General features: G+C 38.4%; 1 protein-coding gene across 2 annotated transcripts in view; it reads right to left on the reverse strand.

Moving 5' to 3' along the window:
- CLVS1 (clavesin 1) overlaps nt 1–22625 on the reverse strand; it is a 199310-nt gene that overhangs the window by 97860 nt on the left and 78825 nt on the right. For both annotated transcript variants that reach the window (XM_017547540.2, XM_037745388.1), the window contains exon 3: nt 15246–15420. In XM_017547540.2, the coding sequence (XP_017403029.1) occupies nt 15246–15420 (175 nt within the window). The remainder of the gene's footprint in view (nt 1–15245; nt 15421–22625) is intronic.

The following is a 22625-nucleotide window of genomic DNA, read 5'->3' on the forward strand; positions in this document are numbered from 1 at the left end:
TTGTTGTTTTGAGATGGGTTCTCACTTTCTCACCCAGGCTGGAGTGCAGTGGTACAATCATGGCTCACTGCAGCCTCCAACTCCTAGTTAAAGAGATCCTCCTGCCTCAGCCTCCTGAGTAGCTGGGACTATAGATCTGCACCATCATGCCCAACTAATTTTTAAAATTTTAAATGTAGAGATGGAGTCTAGCCATCTTGCCCAAGCTAGGACAGTTCTCAAATATTGAATATTAGATTTATGCTCAAAGTTGATTATTTTCCCTATGTATGTATTATACTTGGGTTAATGGACTTACTATGTAAACCTAAATAAATGCAAGTGTTATAGAACACCACCACAAGAACAATCGAGAAATTGAACTTTGTACGAAAGTACTCAATGATAACACGCTCTGACCAAAGAAAAGAATTGCAGAATGTTTCATGCTTTAGCTCTAACAAGATGTGATTTCTTTTATAGCTTCTGAACTGGGTCATCTTTATAGATTCTCTTTTAGAACAAACTTTCCCCTTCCAAAGTCTTGAAATCCACTTTAATGCAGTCCTATATTCTTTTTTTTTTTAAAGGAATATCTTAAATCTCATTCAGTTAGTGAAAAAAGTTATTCATAATTTCTTCCAAATCCTTAATGAGTCTACAGATTAGGGCATTAAGGATTACTTCTCTCAACAAATGACATTTCAGTTTAGCTGGCATTAGCTTAATCTCCTGGGTTATTTCACATTGTTAATACTATCCATTAAACATCTTTAAATTACTAAAATCCAGTCTATTATTAAAGCAGAAAAAAATCATTTTTATGACTGTACTTTAGGATTCTCAGTAGTGAAGTTATTTTCTAAACTCTTCAGTCCAGCTTCTGAGCCCTGCAACAACCACCCTTGTGTCTGTCTGTCTTACCCATCTCATTTTTCCTTTTCTTCCAGGTGGTCCCAAAGAAACATCAAGTTAATCTTTATCCTGTCCTGGGAGTAAGACCGGCTGGTTCTTCCACCTATGCCGCTAAAAATCCTGGCACATAGTAAGAGGAATAAATAGTTGCTGAATTGAAGTGAGTCTCATCTTTCTATCCTCTGCCAATTCACATTACTCATACTTATCGAAGATTGGCTGATATTTCTTGCAGAATGAGTTTGATGAATAACTAGCTCTGGCATCACCATCCTTCTTAATAGCTCCTCAGCATTGATTTATCCACCTTCTAAAGTGCATTTCAGGATGCATTATCCAATAACCAGTATTAGGACAAATCAAAATACATACAGAAACAGTTAACTTAGATTCCTTCCTCACATCTCTTCAAATACAAATTCCAGATAGACTAAAATGTTAAATTACCAAAAAAAAGAAAAAAGAAAAAAGAAAAAAATCCAAGTCTAGAAGAAAATGCTAGTGAATTTTATATAACATTTGGGATAAATACTTGCTATAGCAAAGGCAGTTAAACAGATTTGATTATATAAGCTTTTTTAAACTGCTTTAAACAAGAACAGCAAAAATAAACTCTTGTAAATTTAAGTTCTGAAAAATATTTGTGATGAGATAAAATGTTATTTTCCTTGAATAACAAAATACCTTACAAATTAGTAATAAAACGCGAGTTTTAAAACCCCAATCAAAAATGGCTAAAGTACATTAACCGGCAATACCCAGAAAAGAGACTACAAATGTCTAATAGATATGTGGCAAATTGTCCCACCTCACTAGTAATCAAAGCAAACTAAAACCAAAAGATGCTATGCATTGTAGGGCATTGTGGAGAGCCTACCAATAACAAAAACTTGTGTTCGGTACCCAGTATTGGTTTGGTTCAGGAAGCAGACTCTCTCATACAAAATGCCTTTCTGCAGAGCATTTTCAACATGCTCTTCACCTCTAGAAGTTTACCCTAAGGAGTTAATTCCTGTGGCCGAAAATTTAGCTAAAGGATTATTCATGTCATCATTTCACACAATACTGAAAGCACTGGGAACAATCTAAACACTCAACGGTTGGGAATTGGTTAATACATGATCATATAACTAAACAGTGGAATGGATGCAGTCGTAAACAATGAAGTAAAATGTTTAAAGGGCTAGAAAACTGTTCACTGTAAAGTGAAAAGAGCAGATGCCCAGGTTTAAAATGTTTATTTCCGAGTAAGACTGGGTATAATTTGTATTTTTTATTCCTCATTTTTCTTTACCAGAATTAGCAGTATTTAAAAAAAAAAAACAACCTTTCTACAGTAAGCATGTTTATGGAACTCCAAAGACTAGGACTTTTGGAGCTGGAGTTGAGTTTAGACAATGTTATGGACATTTAGACATTTAGAGCATGTATTGTTCTTTTATTTTGGGAAATCTAAAAGGCAAACCTTCAAAGGGCTCTTTTTTGGTCATATGCAAACTATTTTTATTATAAAATAACTTTTTTACTCTCATAAACCCTCAAAAAATTAGCATTAATAATTTCTGGAGCTCCCAAGATATACAAATGACTAAAGGTTTATCTCTTAAGCTGTAATTTTTTAGATCATAGTATAGCTATTTTACATGAACATGTCTCTAATATTTTACACAGTTCCATGATGGCTTCAGCAATCCTTGTTGAATGTGACTGAGACTCTGCTAAAGAGCTCAGGATTATGGCCATGCACATCATATCTGATTCTATGATATGCTGGTGCACTCAGGCTACTAAGATACATTATTCTAAATGGCTTCAGTCATGGTGCTTTCTAGTTTTTGTGGTAAAATTTTACATTATTTATGTTTCTTCCCTGGCTGTCAGCTGTTATTTCTTGATATTGTCTATATGGTAATGTGGGTTAGCCTCTCAACCCAAATTCTTGATTGAGCCTTCTAGATGTGGTGAGGTTGGAAACTACATAACCAAGTCGACAAGAAGTATGTGTAAAATGAGAATAAACAGTCTCTAAGGGAAGTCTGAGGAGTTTTCTTAAGAATAAAGTGTGTACATTATGTTAAGTGAAATAAGCCAGGCACAGAAAATTAAACACCGCATGTTTTCACTCATATGTAAAAGCTAAAAAAAGTTGATCTTATAGAAGTAAAAAGTAGAACAGAGGATATTAGAGGCTGGGAAGGATTAGGAGGAAGCAGGTGAATGGAAGAAATTTGTTCAAGGGTACAAATTTACCGCCAGATAGTAGGAATAAGTTGTAATGTTCTACAGCACTGTTAAGATCACTATAGCTAACAATAACATATATTTTCCAATAGCTAGAAGAGAGGATATTAAATGTTCCCAACACAAAGAAATGATAAATGTTTGAGATAATGATATGTTAATTAGCCTGACCTCATCCTATTTGCATGGATTGAGGCATCTTTATGTACCCCATAAATATGTATAATTATTATGTGTCAAGTTAAAAAATAAATAATAAAAAATATGTAACAAAAAGAATGAAGTGTGCAGGCTTAGCAGCCATTTGTGACACTATGTTTTATGAGGTACAATTGTTGTACAATTACGTTCCACAAAGACAATGTGCTACTGCATTTCTTGGACTTGAAATTTTCAAGAAATTTAATAAATTCCAAATATAGGCATTAATAGTTTCAGATCTTTTATAAAAATGATACAAATAGATAAAATACCAAAGTGTTGTCATACTACAAAAAAATTCATGATTCAGATTAGGAACACCTTAACATAAGTGGTCAGTCATTTCTTTTGTATAAACTCCACTGCAGCAAAACTGATCTATGGTTTTGAAAGTCAAGATAGTGACTGCCATTGGGGTCAGTCAATGATACACAGTATCTCTGGGTCACAGTTACTATTTTTTCTTGATCCCCATTTGGTTTACTATATGCTTTTATTTTCTGAAAAGTTACTGAGCTATAGCTTATGATTTGTGTAGTTCTCTTAATGTATCTCTTTTACACACTTATGATTTGGGTAGTTCTCTCAATGTATCTTACTCATCAAAAGAGTTTTTTACACAAAAATTAAGTCCTTCTATATATAGAAGGACTTAAAATCCTATAAAAATCCAGCAATTCTCCTCCTGGGTATCTACCCACAAGAAAGGAAGTCATTACATGGAAAAGGTACCTGCACATTCTGTTTATAGCAGTACAATTTGCAACTGCAAAATATGGAATCAGTCCAAATGCCCATCAATCAAGTGGATAAAGACAATGTGGTATATGTATACCATGGAATACTACTCAGCCATAAAAAGGAACAAACTGATAGCATTTGCAGCAACCTGGAAGGAATTGGAGACCATTATTCTACGTGAACTAACTCAGGAATGGAAAATCAAACATCATATGTTCCCACTCATAAGTGTGAGCTAAGCTATCAGGAAGCAAAGGCATAAGAATGATACAATAACTTTGGGGACTTGGGGAGAAAGGAAGGGGTTGTGTGATAAAAGACTGCACATTGGGTACAGTGTACACTGCTCAGGTGATGGGTGCACCAAAATCTCAGAAATCACCACTAAAGAACGAATTCATGTAACCAAACACCACTTGTTCCCCAAAAACCTATTGAAATTAAAAGAAAAAAAAGAAACTATAGTAGAATTGTGTCTTTTGGCTATAAAGGGTTAACAATTCTTATTGGTTTATTTTTGAGATAGAGTCTCACTCAGCAGCCCAGGCTGGAGTGCAGTGGCATGATCTCGGCTCACTGCAACCACTGTCTCCCAGGTTCAAGCAATTCTCTCATCTCAGCCTCCTCAGTAGCTGGGATTACAGGCACCCACCATCATGCCCAGCTAATATTTGTATTTTAGTAGAGATGGGGTTTCACTGTATTGGCCAGGCTGGTCTTGAACTCCTGACCTCAAATGATCCGCCTGCCTCAGCCTCCCAAACTGCTAGGATTACAGGCGTGAGACACCGCGTCCAGTCTTACTGGTTTCTTAGCAACAAATGTTCTCCTTTGGTGAATTTGGACTATATGTTACCACTTACTTATTCTAACAAAGTACACCTCCTCCCATGGAACACAATAAAAAGTCTAAGGTCTCTTGTTGGCCTCAAAGGTGATTAAAATTTTATTGGAAATTGATGTTTGATTGTTTCAATTTTTTTCATTTGCTTATTTTGAAGTGATGATTTATTGCTCTGCTGCTCTGCTTAATCAATGGGATATAGGGAGGATCAAATAAAATACTGTTTGTGAAAGTATTGTAAGTGTCAGACTAACAGGTGCCATCACTGCTGTCATCATCACGATCATCATTACCACCATCAGCAGCACCCTTATTTTTTTTACCGTAGACTAGAAAAGATGGGCTTAAGGTTATTTTCCTTATTTATTATGTCATGAACACTAGACTGTCTCCTGAGCTGGAAATTTCCACATCAGGGAGGGCCAATATGTGGCAAGTTTGCCTGGGTACCATCCACACTGAAGGTAAATCATGAATCAATCCCAGTACTCTTTTTCAGCTGAGCATGGCATTTGTGTCAGAATTCTTCTCATGCTTCATTCTAATTGTTTAAATTTGATATGTGAGAGCAATCCTATTTCCCATCCGTGACCTAGGCTCTAACACTATGTCTGTAGAAGTAAAATTACAGATTCATAACATTAGAAGATGAGAAGGGTTATAAAGATTTATGAAGTCCAGTGTTTATCAGGCGTGGTCCTGTGGCCACCTGCAGCATCATCTGAGAATTTGTTACTGAAAATTCTTACCCCCACACCCCAAACTACTGAATCAGACACTCCTAAGTTAGGATTCTAGAATCAAGGTTTTAACAAGTTCTCCAGGGATCCTGAGAGTTACATAGTATGAGAACCACTGCTGCAGTCCAATCCCCTCAGTTCTTGCTCATAAAGAATCTTAGGTCTCCAGGTGTCAAGCAATTTTCCCAATCCTATCCATGGAATTAGTTGCTAAACAGAAACCATAATCAACTTTCCAATTCCCAGGTGACATATTGGACAATAAGTTAAAAAAAATGCAACAAAAAAGTCCCTCAAATTTCTATCTCTTTAAGTTCCTCATTGGAAATTCCTGTCATTGCCTGGCATCTTTTGGGGACTAACCCCCAACATTTTAGTCTCTATGGTTCAGGTGTAGAACCTTGGGTGGGGTCAGGATCTCATTTAGCCAGAGCACCCCTCAATCCCCTCACTCCTACCAAGAATGCAGACACTAGAGGTCACTTATACCTGAAACTTTGTCTTCATTGTCACCTTATGAAAAAAACCCTGACTGAAAATAAAGTCAGTATAGAGGAAAGTGAGACTGAGAGATAGACAGAGAAAAAAGAGTTAGTTTTTATGACACTGTTTCAACTTCAACTCTGGTCTGGCTAAGCCTGGAAGATACAGTAGTTCTGAATTGCTGGGTTACGTAAATACCCTCCTCTCCTTTTTTTTTTTCACTGATTCTTTTGCAAGGGCATTATTTTTAACACCTGTAGTTTAATCACCAGAGAGTGTGGGCCGTGCAGGGCAAGATTCTCTACAGTTTCTTTCCAACAGCCAAAGGCTGCTTAGCTCTGATGCCAGGTCCCCTAGAACACTGACAGGACTAGAAACTTGTAATAGTCTCTATTTCTGCTAATACATTACATAGTATATTCAGAACAGAGTCTCTGGACAGCCATACCACACTTCATTTTGTAATAATGATAGGCAGAGATGTCTTCTTTGGTGCACTGAGAAATATTAGCCTGGAGCTAAACAATTCAGAGGTCAGTCCTTTGTCAAGATCAATCTTCCCCAGCTGTGTGAAGGCCCTTAACATATTCTTCTTGTGAAAATCTTATCTGAGGCAAAGTAAGATGGAATACTTCTTCCATGACCATGCTCCTGCTCCCTCTCCTCTGGTTTTCTCTATGCCCTTACCACCTGTGGTTTGCAGACACATTTCTTGGCAGAGTTACCTTCCTTTCGCCACCTCCCCTCAACCCAGAGCTCTCTAGATGACAACCCCACCACTGCAGTGCAATGGTTTCTCTCCAAAGCTCTCCTTCCTTAGTTTCCGTCCCGATCTTTCCTTTCTCCTGCTTCTCACCTAACTTGTTCACAGTATGTTGCTCTTCACTTGGGTTCTTTTCTCATTCACTGCTGCTCCCTCCCTAGTTTTCTTCTGAATGATCTTTTCTTTCCTACGATTTCAATTACAGGTATTGATCAACTTACCACCTATGCAACTTACGACCATTCGACTTTACTACCACAATCGCTAGCCATGACTGCTCCGCGTCTGGCAGCGCAAACGTTGCCCAGCTGGGCGTATGACAGTGCAGACCAGCTTCCGGCAGCACTACCATCTCCGCGTGCACCATTTCAACTGTACATATAGCCTACTCAACTTACGACCAAATCGTGTTACCACCGGTCCGTGGTCCCGACCGTGGTCGTAAGTGGAGCACTAGCTGTACCACCAGATCTATGAATCTAGCCTAAACCTCTTCTTTCAACTCAGATTTAATGTAAATGATAAAGATATTCCACAATATCTTAAATTCAGCATATCTAACCCCTAAAAAAATGCTCATTACCTCCCATACCTGCTCATTCCTGTCTGCACGATCTCACTGATCATCACCGTTCACCGGTCACCTTAGCTTCACACCTGACCTTCATCTTTGACTCCTCCTCCACCACTTCCCACAGAGCCCACCCTCAAGCACTGCCTTATCTTTCTTCGTATTTGGTTATTGAGTCCCTTTTATCACCCCTAGTTGAGATGCTTATCATTTCTTACTTAAATTATTGCAATTGCTTTTTAATTGGTTCTCCTGCCTTTGACCCTCCCTTGCTCACAGCCAACAAATTAATCCCATGTGAAATTTAAATCTGTGTTGCCATCTTGCTTCCGTATGGCCAGTGGCTAAGTCTGCAGGAGGAGACCAAACTCTTTAGCATGGCACAGGAGCATACAACCTCCTTGCCTGGCACTTATGCACTCCAGAAAAATGAAATGAATTATGTTTCTCTTTCCTACTGAGCTGTCTCTCTTTGTGTATGTTCTCTCCACTGCCTGTAAGCACTTCCTGTATCTTCACTTGCTATTCCATGCTCTCCTGCTAAGTATCAGCTGAGGTGTGGCCTTGCCCAGGATGCCATTCTTGACTCCACATGGCTGGATTGGATCTCTGGGATTTTATTAGCTTGGTACATATCTCTCTTCTTGGACATTTTTAAGAAATCTTTTATCAGTCTGCCTCTGCTTTGAACCTCTGCTTGACCTTCCCGAGGACAGGACCTGCATCTGTTTATCTTAGTGACTGGCTGGAAGTAATGACTTGGTGACTGTTTTTTAAATGGATGAATCAGAGGACTGGTGAGGTTTATAATGCATGGGAGTCTGAAAAATACCATTTATCAAAAGTACACCAAAGATAAACCCATTTAAATGGAACCATTTTAAATGGGCCAAACTGAGCCAGCCATCAGAATCACCAGAGTGTCATTAGCTCTAATTATCTTCCTGAGTTTAATTGATACTTAACAAGGTAGAGCATTAGAGGAGATATTTATTCCTCTAATATTCATATCATAACATAACGCACTCTTGCAAATTCAAAATTACAGCTTTATGACCTGAGGAGGTAAAACATAGTTTGCCTAGAGGAAAAGTGTCCTTCAAGCAAACCTGGAGTTTTTAGAAAACAGGAATTAAGAAACTTCTTAACAAAATGCAAATATCCTTTTCCTTCCACCTGTTCTAATATTTTTTAATACATGAAAACTAAAAATTAATAAAAGATGCTATAAATGTTACTACTGAAGAGAGCCCTACAGGATGAAGGAGGTACATTTTAGCCTCATTAATCACCACACTACTAAGGCATTGGGACGATTCAACCCTCAGTTGTCGGGGATAATTAAAATAATCACACCACATGAACAGAAAAACAAAGGTGCCTCAAAGGCCACTGCATAGGCAGGTGACACCAATCTCGCCCTAAGTAGTTACCTATAGTGAGCAGAAATAAGGAAATCTCTTGTTTAAGGCAAGTGAACAGGCTGGTAAGGTCTAATTTTCAGAGATCCAAATTACAGAGCTGGGGCAATGAAGAGTGATTTCATTTAAATGAGTGCACTACAGCCACACGGGCCTACAATAAGGGCTGGCCTCTTCATTCTTTCAACAACACTCTAACATTGAGTGGCCACTGGCTGTCTCCCAGGCATGTTGCATGTACTATTTGATTTTCACCATAAACCTCTAAGGAGGAAACTATTACAACACCACATTTCACAGATGAGGAAACTGAGACCCAGAAAGTGAATGATTTGCCTGAGGTCTCTGAGGGGCGGAGCCAAGATTGAAGTCCAGACTGTGGGCTCTACTCTCATCCACACCAAAGTGTGTATTGTACCAGTAGCAGCAGCATCTCCTAGAAGTGTGTGTGAAGTGTAAATTCTTGGACTTTATATATATGGAAGCAGAAACTCTGGGAGTGGGGTCAGCATTTTGGGTTGTAATTACCCCTCCAGGGCTATCTGACATGCTTAAAGTTAATATCCATCGAGTTCTACTATAATGCCATGTTTTAGGGCAGGGCTTCTCAAACTTTAACGTGCATACAAATCACCTGAAGTTCTTGTTGAAATGCAGCTCTGATTCAGTAGGTCTGGGGCAGGGCCTGAGAATCTGCATTTCTAACCAGCTCTTGAATCTGCTGGTACTGCTGGTTTATGGAGTACACCTAGAGAAGTAAAGCCCTAGACTGATTGTGAGAGCCTGGAAGACAGGCTGGCTTTGTTCCCGGCTGTACATCCTGACCCATATTTTATGTTGGATGAATACACCATGAGTCAGGATGTCTGCAGGTCTGATGTATGGACTGCAGAATTGGTGTGAATATATTAATATTACTAACTTGAAATGCATCTTCCCAACCTGACTGTCAAAATTTCTAACCACAATGTGCTCCATCAGTGATACTCAGGAACTACAATTGCCCATTGATGTGACAGAATTTGCATTGTTCTAATCTTTTGAGTGAATATGGCACTTTAGATTTGCCAAAGGGAAGTGAACATGTCATGTCATGTTTTGGAAAAGGGGCAGGCTGTAGGAAGGAAGCTGGAGAGTATGAACCAAGATCTGAGGATTATTTAAAAAGAGATGCCAAAGAACTAAAAATAAGAATTATTCAACCCAGCAATCCCATTATTGGGTAAATACCCAAAGGAATATAAATCATTCTACCACAAGGGTACATGCATGCATATGTTCATCACGGCCCTATTCACAATAGCAAAGACATGAAAACAACAGTGGATTAGGTGAAGAAAATGTAATAAATATATGCTACGGAATAGTACACAGCTGTAAAAAAGGAATGAAATCATGTTATTTGCAACAACATGGATGCAGCTGGAGGCCATAATTTTAAGCAAACTGACATAGGAATAGAAAACAAAATACCTCACATTCTCACGTATAAGTGGGAGCTAAACATTGGGTACACATGGACACAAAGAACGGAATAATAGACACCAGGACCTACTTGAGGTTGAAGGGCAAAAAGAGGGCGAGAATCAGAAAACTACCTATTGAGTATTAGGCTCACTACCTGGGTAATGAAATAATTTGTACACCAAACCACAGCAACATATAGTTTACTCATGTTACAAAACTGCACATGTACCCCCGAGCCTAAAATGAAAGTTGGAAGGAAAAAAGCATAATTCTCACATGCAAAAATAATTAATAAATAAAGGACGCTAAGGAGATAGGCGATTGCAGTTGGCTAAGCCTCTGAGCATTGCTCCATGTTCCATCCTACCTGGACTAAAAGTTAGAAAGTCATCATTATCATTTAGGGTCAAAAAAAGAAGAGTGGAAAAGCAATGGACCTCCTTTTCTACTAAAGTGGCTCAAAGCTGTTGGAAGAAGTTGAATCAAGGTTGATATAAATATTATAAAAACACCTTTAACAGAAAAAATTGTCACACAATAAACCTCAAACAAAGAGTTAATGAACTGATAAAGTGTTCAGAATGGCTAGATGATAATGACGTGAGTGTGAAAATGAGAAAAAAATAAAAAATAGATTGCTTTCTGAATCTCCTCCAGAAAGTGAAAAACATGCTTCTCTAAATCTGTGACAAATATCTGGGTCCTTAAAGGAATCAAATATTTTGTAAATAGCCTACAGGACACAAGACGGTAGCTCTTCCTAAATGAAACACTTGAGCACAGTAAGCTCTTGAAATATCTGGGTTGGCTGAACATTGGTAAACACAGTATGTTGATTGTAATCGCTGGGTTGCAGCGATTTATAAGAAATGATTCCAAAAATTGATTTTGGACTCATCACAAAGCTCAAGAGCAGGACTTCAGTATGTGGCTCATTCTGCCAGAAATCCCCAGCAGAATTTGGAATAACATTGAGCTGTATTAAAATGATAGCATATTACTTTGTTTGATTAAAATTTAAACAAATTGTAATGAACAGATACAACAGCTCTTTTAGACTTTATATTGACCACATTTAAAGATCAAACAGCTCAGCAGGAGTACATGACTCACAAGCATTCTCAAAATTAGTATTTTGACTAAGGTCTTTTAAACTAATATTTATAGAATATTTATGTAACTGGGGCAACTTAATATTCTAAACAATGACAATTCCTCAAAGCATTGCTCTAAAAGGAGGAATGTATAATATAGACACTATTAGAATTTCATGACTGGCCGATACAAGACAAATTTTGATGTAAAAATCTTATGATCCCTTAAAGAAAGACTAATGACTAATTAATAAGCCTATGAGGGGCATAACCAAGCTCCATGCACATGCCAGTTTTTGATGATTATTGTCAGAAGCAGTATTAATTACCTTTTAAAGCACAGAAATACAACTGGCAGACCCAAATAGAAGACAGTCCCCTACTTGCTAGCCCAGTGCCCATCACCTCTGTATTACCTAGAATCACATCCACTTTGGGGTCGGTTGGGAATATGTGTAATCCAGAAAATCAGGTATATATCCTGAGTCAGAATAACAAAGCTCCTTGATGTTACATTGCAATGTCTTTTCCAAAAGATATTCCAAACATCTTTTGCTACATTACAGATGCCCTGATATGCTGCCCAGCCACTGAGAGGGCTGCCAGAAAGTCCTCAGATAACAGCTCCCTTTGGGACCTCTGGTTGAAGAGAACTGCTTTGCCCAAGCTTACAACCTTTTCCTAGGACAGCCAGCACACAGTGACTGAACATTGTGTGCATATTAAGGCCCAGACTGTTAAGCCCAGCTGCAAATGTTCACTCCAGTTTCAGAATGCCTGGGGCTTCACTGGAGATGACTGAATCCCAACTTCTCATACTGTCCAGCTTTCTCCTGTAGTAGCTTCTCCAACAGGTGTTGACCCAAAGAGCACTCTCTAATACACCTTTGGCATGTTAGTCACATCGTTGTCTGCTCCCCAGAAAACCAAAAGCGTAAGGATTAGTAATCAAGGAACCTAACTTGTAGCAATTAGTAATCAAAGTTCTCCTTGAACAACTGTGTTTATGGAGAACTAGGAACCATGGTAATAGAAGTAAGGCTCAGGGTTCTGGAACCACGCTGTGATGCAAAGTGCAGGATTGATACAGAATGACCTTAAATTCTCACTGCCTAAAGATTGAGCTGTCTGGGATGGCCCCAACCACCTTGTCCCTGCAGAAGGTATTGTATTACCTATTTGGTGGTGGGGATGTAGGGATGCGGGGGGGGGCGGGGGAGTGTTTCATACCCTAAGGCCCCAAATTCTCCAGAGGTCGAGAAGCAGGTAATCCTAGACAAATGCTATAAACAAACAGTTGAAATCCCAAACCAGATGGCCTAGCACCAAATTGGATTGCTTATTTCCCCTGACAAGGCCACTTTCTCATACCTACCCTAGAAAAGGCAGGACAGCAGAGATCTCCCTCCCCCACAATCTCCCACATGTCCAAAGAACACTTGGACTCTGTAAGTCTCTCTGGGGGTGCATGGGAGGAAGGAAGTGTGCGACTTTTCTTCCCTCATTGATGATGGCTGTATGTGGCTTTTCCTTTCTCTAATGAAGTCTGCCAGTGATGTTTTAATTTATCTTGAATTTCTGTGGCTAACAAATTGACACCTTTATAGGACCCTCCTTGCACAAAGTGCTCACCATAAAGGAATGAACTCTGCTTAGTACCACTTATGGCTTTTTCGAGACATCAGAGATGTTCGTGGCTACCTGGAGAGGGAGGCAACCCTTGCAATGAAAAAAGTTGCAAGGAGAGCCAGTGGTGGATTGACCAGGGCATCTGAATATCTCAAAACCAGAGAGCAGGTGGCCTGAAGTGAGAAGTTACAAGTAGCTGGGCAGAGTTGACCAGCCAATGTGGGCAAGAGCAGAATTGTCTCAGTAACCCTGAGTGCTTCTTCAACATGGTCAAGCCAACAAGCTAAATTGGGATGGCGGAACTACTATCCTTGATGAAGGAACTGTACCCCAGCTAAGCTTCCTAGGAACCATGGGTTTCTTCTCCATGACAGGAGGGCTATTCCTTAACCAAAACCATAGGACATTGTGAAAATCATCTTGGACCCTGGCATACGACAAGTGGAAGGCCCAAATGGGACCCAAGTTTCCCCTTCAAAGGTCCTCTAGTATTTCCCACAAGAATGGCTTTTATTTAGGTGTGACATTATCTTTTAAAACACATTCACACGCATTAATTCAGTAAGACCTCAGTACGTTCACATCAACCTACTGAACTTTTTGAGGACATATTATGTAATCCATACATTTTTAGGAAGAAAAATTGGAACATAGGGTTGGATTTTCCTTACTGATTTAGGAAAAAAATTTATAAAGGGCTAGAACTTGTATCACAGCTACTTGCACATATAATGAATTATCTTTTTTTAAAAAAGATAAGATTACACGCAGCTTGTACAGACATTCCTGGAAATATGGTCAGCATAATTTAAGCACAATGTAAACCTTGAAGCTTACTTTAAAACTTCCTTTGATAAAAGCTTTAAGGAGAAAGAGATCAGATGTTCAGATGCTTAGATGAGAGGAGGTTGGAGAAAAAGAGAGCTAAGAGGAAGCAACTGATGGAAAAGAACACAGAAGTCTACAATTGGGCTTTTAAGGCAGGGCAGGATGCTCTATGTAGTCTGCATATTCAAAAGCAATTTTACAAATGCCCCCCAAATACACTGCATGATGTAGCCACCCAGGACAATCTGGCATCCCTGGAACAGTGTGGACTTGCTGTTCCCTATGAAATGCCTGCTCTACTTCTCCTCCTCTGGGAAATAGGATATCATTTCAATAAAATCAGATCCATTCACTACATACATGTTTATCAGAGGCCCACTAGGTGCCAGATATTTGCTGAGGGCCAAATACAAATAAGCCATAATTTAAGAAACAGACCCACCAGTTACCACAGGGGAGTGTAATGGAGGATTGAAAAGGGTCCTAGTCTTGCACTCTGAAGAGCATGAGTAATGACTACTTGATCTGAGAATGTCATGTTTTGCTATATACATAGCTGTATATAACTGCCATCTGGGGGGAGAGTCATTCCATCGAGTTAATCTGCCTATAAAATTAATAGGGAACATGAATTTTATCTATGCTGATTCAAAATGTCCCCAAAATATGCCCTTAATTTGGTACTGTAATAATGTGTAACCAGAAGACTAAGCAGCATTGCCTTTCTGAGTTACTTCTCATAGAATCCCAGATCCTTCGAAAGTAGAAAGAACCCTAGAGACTAACCACTCTAACCCTGTAGCCCAAAAACCTCTTCCCCAAATCCTGATAACTGGTCATACAAACAGGAGGCAGTTTCATCTGCTTCCTTTGTTTGCACCAAAGTGATCCACTTAAGCACAAGCTCTGCAGCACTTTACACTCTTGGAAGTTGTGATCTGCAGGGTGCATTTCTGGGGCACAAAAATGCTTCTGAAAGCCCCATGCCACCTCTACATATGACATGCTCATAAAGCAGATGTTTCCTAGTTTTAATTTTTGTGAACTCTCTGGTGGATTAAGCCAAACATCTTGGAGCTTTATTCATTATTGCTACAGTGGATAATTTGTGCCTGTGGTAACAGTAATTTGGAGTTATTAATGAAAATGAGAGATAATCTTAAAAAGCATCTAAAGCTCAGGCTGAGGTACAAGCACAGAGTACTCAGATGAATTTTATCCAAGTTTCCTTTTTTCATTCCAAAGGATAAACATTACTTTGGTTGCAATAATTTTTTTTAAAGTATGTTGTCACACGTGGTCTCATATTATGCATTCATTGAACGTACCTGCAACCCTTCAATAGCCAGTTTAAGGATGGAAGGAGTCAGCTTGGAGGCTTGTTTGAAGGAAAAATTACTCCAGTCTATAATTAAAATGAAGCCATTTATCTGAAGCTCTGGATCTTCAATTAGGACTTCCAGTGACAGCAGGATGGCACGAAGGATGTCTGTGAAGGAGTTCCTGTGGCCAGAGCAGAAAGGAGAACTGTGTGTGAATATTAGCAGGTGATAGCACATTGCGTGCAACAGTGCTGACCTCTACATGCCACTGCTCCATGAACCCAGCTTGCACGGTCACTTTGGCCTCCTGTACCCAAAGGGACTGAAAATACATTTGCTAAACTTCATAACCATAATGCTTCAAGACTTGCAGGTTGGACACCTCTTTTGGATCTGCACCTCAAACTTAATGTCACGCTACTGTGTTCTTATGGTTTTCCATACTATGCTTCCACCACAACCCCGATTGCGTTTTGCTGAAATAAATCCCTTACCCATCTGTCTCACTCACAGATCTCTGATGTCCTTTAGGGTAGGGATTGGGCCATAATCATAGCTATTTCTGCAGTACAATGAAGCATTGCTGAACAAATGAGGTGAGACCTCAATCAGAGGTGTTTATTTTGATGAAATCTCTCTTCTTTGTATTTTAAAAATCTTAAGAGTGAAAAACATTAATGCAATTGATGCAATTTTTTTAGCTTCAATTCATGAATAGAGAAAAATAAAACAGGAAGAATAGCTTATTTTCTGTGAAGGTCTACAGAGTGTGATTTGGGAGGGAAATTGCATTGAGTACATCAGTAACTATGACAACAAGCAGACCTGAATACAAACTACAGTGACAGCTCTCCAGTACTCTGTGTATTCCTCCACATCATATATTCCCATTCACCAGGTGATTTTTGTTTTAAGTAAATTTCAGACATGAAGAAGTGATGGCAAATTCACTCTATTTCACTCAGTAAATTATCTGAGCTAAAAATCTAAGATCTTAGAGGATCTCTAGATTCAGTGTTTTTCTCGGTGAACAGGAAAATATGAGCTTGGATGGCAAGTGATGGCAAAATCTGCTACTCCCTTCATTTTACTTAAAATCAGAAGCCAAGTTCTCTTGTGAAATCAGTGTGAAACAATCAGATTCTTGAGCAGTCCAATCTGGTACAAATGCCAATGACTCCACATTAGAAATCAGGAAATCTGTAATAAAAATATAAGACAGGGCTGGGCATAGTGGCTCACGCCTATAATCCCAGCACTTTTGGGAGGCTGAGGCAGTTGTATCACCTGAGGTCAGGAGTTTGAGACCAGCCTGGCCAACTTGGCAAAACCTCATCTTTACTAAAAATACAAAAATTAGCTGGGTGTGGTGGCAGGTGCCTGTAATCCCAGCTACTCTGGAGGCTGAGACAGGAGACTTGCTTGAATCCAGGAGGTGGAAGTTGCAGTGAGCCAAGATGGCACCAGCCTGGGAGTCACAGCAAGACTCTGTCTAAACAAACAAACAAAAAACACACAAAAAAAGTAAGCCAGTTAGAATATATTGAATGCCTGGTATAAACTCAGTGTTGTGCCTCATGCTTAAAGTTATAAATTAGAATGTCCTATTTCTACTTTCAAAACACTCTTAATTTAATTGGAGTGGGGTGGGAGATTAGCAACATGAGTTGGAAGGGATCAATAAAATTGGAGTAATCAGGGAAGAGTTTATAGAGAGGCTTGGGATAATCTTGACAAATGGATAGGAATTTTATGGATAATTGGGAAAAGGGGGGAGCAAGACTTTTTCAGGAGAGAGAAGTGACACAGATAAAAAATAAGAATATTAGCCCATTCTGTTTCTGTATAGTCCTTCTTACTAAAAATTATTTCTTTATATTAAGCCATAATTTTCCTCCTTCAAATCCACCCAGGGGGTGTAGTTCTGCTATATATATAAAAAACCCTCAAGTCTCCCCACACCACACACTTTCAACTATCTAAGCATGATGGTCACGATACCATACATAATCTCTAGATTTAAAAAATTTTGTAACGTGAACCATTTCTCATGGGAAATGGTTCCTAATACTCTTTTTGTCATGATGGTTTCCTTTCAGATATAGTCCCTTTTCATTTTTAGGGATTTCCTATTCCTGATGTTGTAGAATAGGTTTTCATTGGGAGTTTGTATGCTTTTGTTTTTCCTTTCACATAAAAGAATTATCCAAAGACCCAAGTCTTTTTCATAGATACAGCTTTGTATTGGAAAGAAACATTGATTTAAGAGAAACAAGGGAGTAATGAGTTTAGGCAATCTCAAATGGAAATGCCCAATTGGTAAACCGGAAATGATCATTAGGGCATCAGTGAGTCTGAGCCTAGATAAGCTTTCTTAGGAAGGGCATAAACACAGAGAAAATCAGGATGGAAAGGCTAAGTCTAAGGTAAAGCCTACATATAGTACTGCAGTTGAAGGAAGAAGAATTTAATAAAAGGGAGAGGATCAAGGTTGTGTTAAAAAAGAAGAAGAAGAGAATATTTAAAGAAACAAGAATATGATAGATTGCATCACTGTGTTAATGACACCAATTCTTCATTTATCCCTGCATCCACACACTAGCTATAGCCTCACTGAGGATACAGCGTATTTTTTGTCTATTGTTCATGTGACTTGATTTGACAGTAAACATCATCAGTAACTTTAACCATTGGCACCATGATAGGACGCCAATTCCAAGCCTAACTCTTAAGAGAACCTCAGATGTTACTACTGTTTTCTTGCCCTTCTGCCATTGCCATAGTAAAAATATGCCACAGCCAACATACTGGACTGTGGAGAAGGGGGAAACATAACAGACCAGCGACTCCCCAGCCAACTAGCAGGTCTTCATCAGAAGCAGCGCCACCTAGGTGAACCTAGCCTAAACTGCAGCCGCCCACAGGTGCATAAGCAGCAATAAATGATTGCTTTCTTAAGCCACAGAGTTTTGAGATGGTTTGTTACATAGCAATAGCTATCCAATACCAAATGGTAGCTAATAAAGTCAAACGCAAAAGAAAGATCAAGAAGAATAAGGAAGGAGAAAGGACCATTGCATTTGACAAGAAGTACTCTTTGGAAAGTTTTGGGAGAGCACTTTTAGTTGAACGGTGAAGTTAGAAATAATTAATTTTGAAGATTTTAAGCAAATTACTTAATCTCTATCTCATTTTACTCCTTTAACTACAAGCTGGCAAGTCTTTTCATCATATATCGACACTTATCTACTCCAAGAGAAAATACTGAGCTCTGCCTGGAAACCATTCTATGCATTTTGAGGAGCAGAACCTTACTGCAGGACAGGCACTGGCAGTGAAGGAAATATTATATTCATGGGATGATCCCAGGAGAAAGTAAAAGGATTATAGGCTTCATTACAGTTTCCAAATGTTTGAATGCTTTACTTTTCCAGTGGAATTGGGCAGGCAGGAGAAAGTTGAACGGACTGTGTCTCGAGTCATGAAGCTTTTCCAGTGTGGGGGAGTGTGAGCCTACCTCTTACCTTAGCTGCAGTCATTACCTTGATTTCCCTAGTTTTTGACTTCCTTGTATGAATTTCCTCATTTTTTTTCCTCTTCACTTTTTACAACACCCTTTGACTTCTGGACTCCTAGCTTTTTAAAATTAAAAATGGCTATCAGACCAAATAATTTATGTAGCTACTCCACCCTCAAAAACATGGAGCATAACTCCCTACTCCATAAGTGGACTGAGCATCATGGCTTCCTTCAAAGAGTATAGAAAGAGGAAGAAGAGTTACTCTACAGTGGAGAAACCTGGCAAATGCTACCTCAGCCAGGTGATACATCTCAACCTCGCCAGTGATAAATCATGTTGATCGTATTTATTCTTCCTATGGTGATGAAAATGGCACTTGACCTCTATGGTCTTCCTCCCAAATAAATATAACCCAAGGGTGGTCATAAGAAAAACATTAGACAAATTCCAGTTGAGGGATATTCTACAAAATACCTGACTGGTACTGCTCAAAATTATCAAGTTTATCAAAAAACAATGAAAGTCTGAGAAACTGTCACAGCCAAGCAGAACCTAAAGAAACATAAAGACTAAAGGTAATGTAGGATCTTGGGTAGCATCCTGGGACAGAAAAAGGACATTAGGTAAAAACCAAAAGAATCCAAATGAAGTATGGACATTAATGAAAAATGTATTAATATTGGTTCATTAGTCATAACAGAAATACTGTCCTAATGTGAGGGAAATTAGAAGGCAGGGCATAGGGTAAGTCTCTGTGCTGTTTTCACAGTAATTGTGTAAATCTAAATATGTTGTAGATAAAAAGTTTATTTTAAAAAATAAGTGACTACTAGAGTTTATAATCTGCCAAAATAAATCTTCGTGAATATTCTAAAGAGGATTCTAAGCAAACCAAAATGGTCAAAAGCAGTTCAGCTACTTTATGCAAATTGTGGAAATGAGAACAGAAGACATTTCCAGAGTTTCTTCATTCTACCAACTCATGTAGATTTATATATGGTTTAACTCAAAACCTCAGGAGGAAAATTTTTTTGATTTACTTTATTGCCTGCAATCACAATTCTATCAGAATATTTTAGCACTTGTATCAAAATGAACTAACAGATGACAGATAGATATTCACATTTCTTCCACCCTTTTCTAAATTTGCATAATATTTATATAGTCAGTTATGGATATTAGTTTTGGATTAATTATAAGTTCAAATGTGATGATGTATGTGAGAACACCATGTAAACTGCAAATTGCCAGTGAAATTGTAAAGAACTCTATTTGCAGAAAATAGGAAACTTAAATTTTTTCCCCCATAAAGGATTTTTTACAAATTAGGACTTAGTAATTGTTTATCTACAGGGGTTGTGAGCAGTTAGAGATTACAAAAAGTGACTCATTTTTAGGTTCTATTGTTGTTAAGCACCTGAGGCTTTAAAACCTAAATCAACAGCACAATGCAAACAAAATACAAAATAGTGGAAAATAGTAAGTTCTTACCAAAGAGAAAGTATTCAAGTTTCAAGACATGGCCCATTTGTGCTTTAAATTTTTAGTGGAGATTCCAGAACTTGATCCCAGGGCTAGACTCATAAGAAAAATAAGGTTATAAGTGATCAGATAATCATATAAAGATATGATAGGGTTTAAAGTAACTTTTTTTTTTTTTTTGAGAAAGAACAGGAGGAAGCCTCTTAGTCAATTCTGAAATCACAGGGCATATTTTTATACTAATTTATTGTGCTGCAGCAAGAAGTCTATTACAGACAACCCACAGAGTGGGAGAAAGTATTTGCAAACTATGCAATTGACAAAGGACTAATATCCAGAATCTATAAGGAACTCCAACAAATCAGCAAGAAAAAGACAAATAATCCCAACAAAATGTGGACTAAGGACATGAATAGACAACTCTCAAAAGAAGATATACAAATGGCCAACAAATATATGAAAAATGCTCAATATCACTAATAATCAGGGAAAGGCAAATCAAAACACCCATGCTATACTACATTACTCCTGCAAGAATGTCCATAATAAAAATAAATAAATAAATAGTAGATGTTGTCAAGGATGTGGTGAAAAGGGAACACATTTCACTGTTGGTGGGAATGTAAACTAGTACAACCACTATGGAAACAGTATGGAGATTCCTTAAAGAAATAAAAGTAGATCTACCATTTGATCCAGCAATCCCACTGAGTTATCTACTCAGAGAAAAAGAAGTCATTACATGAAAAAAACACTTGCCATGCATGTGTATAACAGCATAGTTCACAATTGCAAAAATATGGAATCAGCCCAAATGCCCATCGATCAATGAGTGAATAAAGAAAATGTGGTACATATGTGCCATGGAATACTACCCAACCATAAAAAGGAACAAAATAATGGCATTCAAGGCAACCTGAATGGAGCTGGAGACAATTATTCTAAGTGAAGTAACTCAGGAATGGAAGACCAAATGTCATATCTTCTCACTCCTAAGCTGAGCTATGAGGATGCAAAGGCATAAGAATGATGCAATGGACTTGGGGACTCGAGGGGAAGGATAGGAGGGAGATGAGAAATGAAAGAGTACAATTGGGTACAGTGTACGCTGCCCAGGTGATGGCTGCACCAAAATCTACTAAAGAACTTATTCATGTAACCAAACACCACCTGTTCTCCCAAAACTCTGTTGAAATAAAAATTAAAAGTTTTTTTTATAAAAAAAAATCTTTGGCCATTTCTGTCTTTAAGCCTCTTGGCATCACACTTAATATGATGATTTTTTTTTGAAATTTCTTAAGGTCTACCACAAACTACAAAGTGGTTTTGCAGATAATTTTCAACAAATATCTGTCTTGGTCATAGGTGCAGAAACATTGCATTCAAGCACATGTCTTTATCTATTCATCCCATTTAAAACTTCTTTCAAAATTGCTTACTAAAATAACCATGATGTGGTTCTCAGTTACAGAGTGTGCTTTGCACTTTCTCTGATAATGATGTCTAAGCCAAGGTGAAGAGGCAAATGTGCTCCTTCTGTACATCTGCTGATGTATTTTGGCCCCTAGACTGGGGAAGAATCCTCCTTTAGTCAACTGACAGCAGCACTGTACTTGTAAAAGGTGACTGGGCTAACACCATGGCTTTGCCACTCACCAAACATGCAACCATCCATACAAGACTGCAGTTCAGCAATGGACAATTTCCTGTTCCTTACATGTGTAGGGTTGTTGCTAGCATTTTCCAAAATAAGATGTGCAAAGGAGCCTCCTATCCCAATAGGAGGCAGTATTTGTATTTACAAGAATTATAGAGAAAACCCTCTTAGTCACTATTTTCATGATGATGATGGTAGCAGGACAGTAGGGAGTGTGCAAATTTTAATTGTCTTGTTTCTAGGTGGGTTTATTTTCTCCTTTTCCAGGCCTGTGGGTCTTCAAAAAACTGTCTAAAATGGGAATTCATGTGAGACACTTTCCTAAATGGTTTCTAATAATTTTTATGTAATTCAGGTTTTAGCTGAATGTGTGCCATTGTGCTCCTAAGCAAATAAATCCTTATTTCTCAGTGAGGTAATCAAGGAGAAAGAAAAAAAAAATTGTGTTCTGAAAATATAAGATTCAAGAAGTATGCTCACAAAAAATGTTTGGCTTTGCTCTAGAAGAATTCATATTAGCAATAGGTGGTATTAAATTTACTGCCCTGAATTTTAGCTGGAAACAAATTAGACAATCCCTTTTCTCAGCAGAGCTGGTCACAGAGAGAACAGAAGCCTGGATTTAACTCTACCTCACATTGATGAGGCTCACATTCTCAAGAAGAAAAAGGAAAGATGGAAGAGAAGACAGAAAAGCAAAAAGGAAGGAAGAAGGGGAGAGAAAGAA

Source organism: Cebus imitator, unplaced genomic scaffold, assembly GCF_001604975.1.
Source record: "Cebus imitator isolate Cc_AM_T3 unplaced genomic scaffold, Cebus_imitator-1.0 Scaffold199, whole genome shotgun sequence".
Taxonomy (NCBI): Eukaryota; Metazoa; Chordata; class Mammalia; order Primates; family Cebidae; genus Cebus; species Cebus imitator.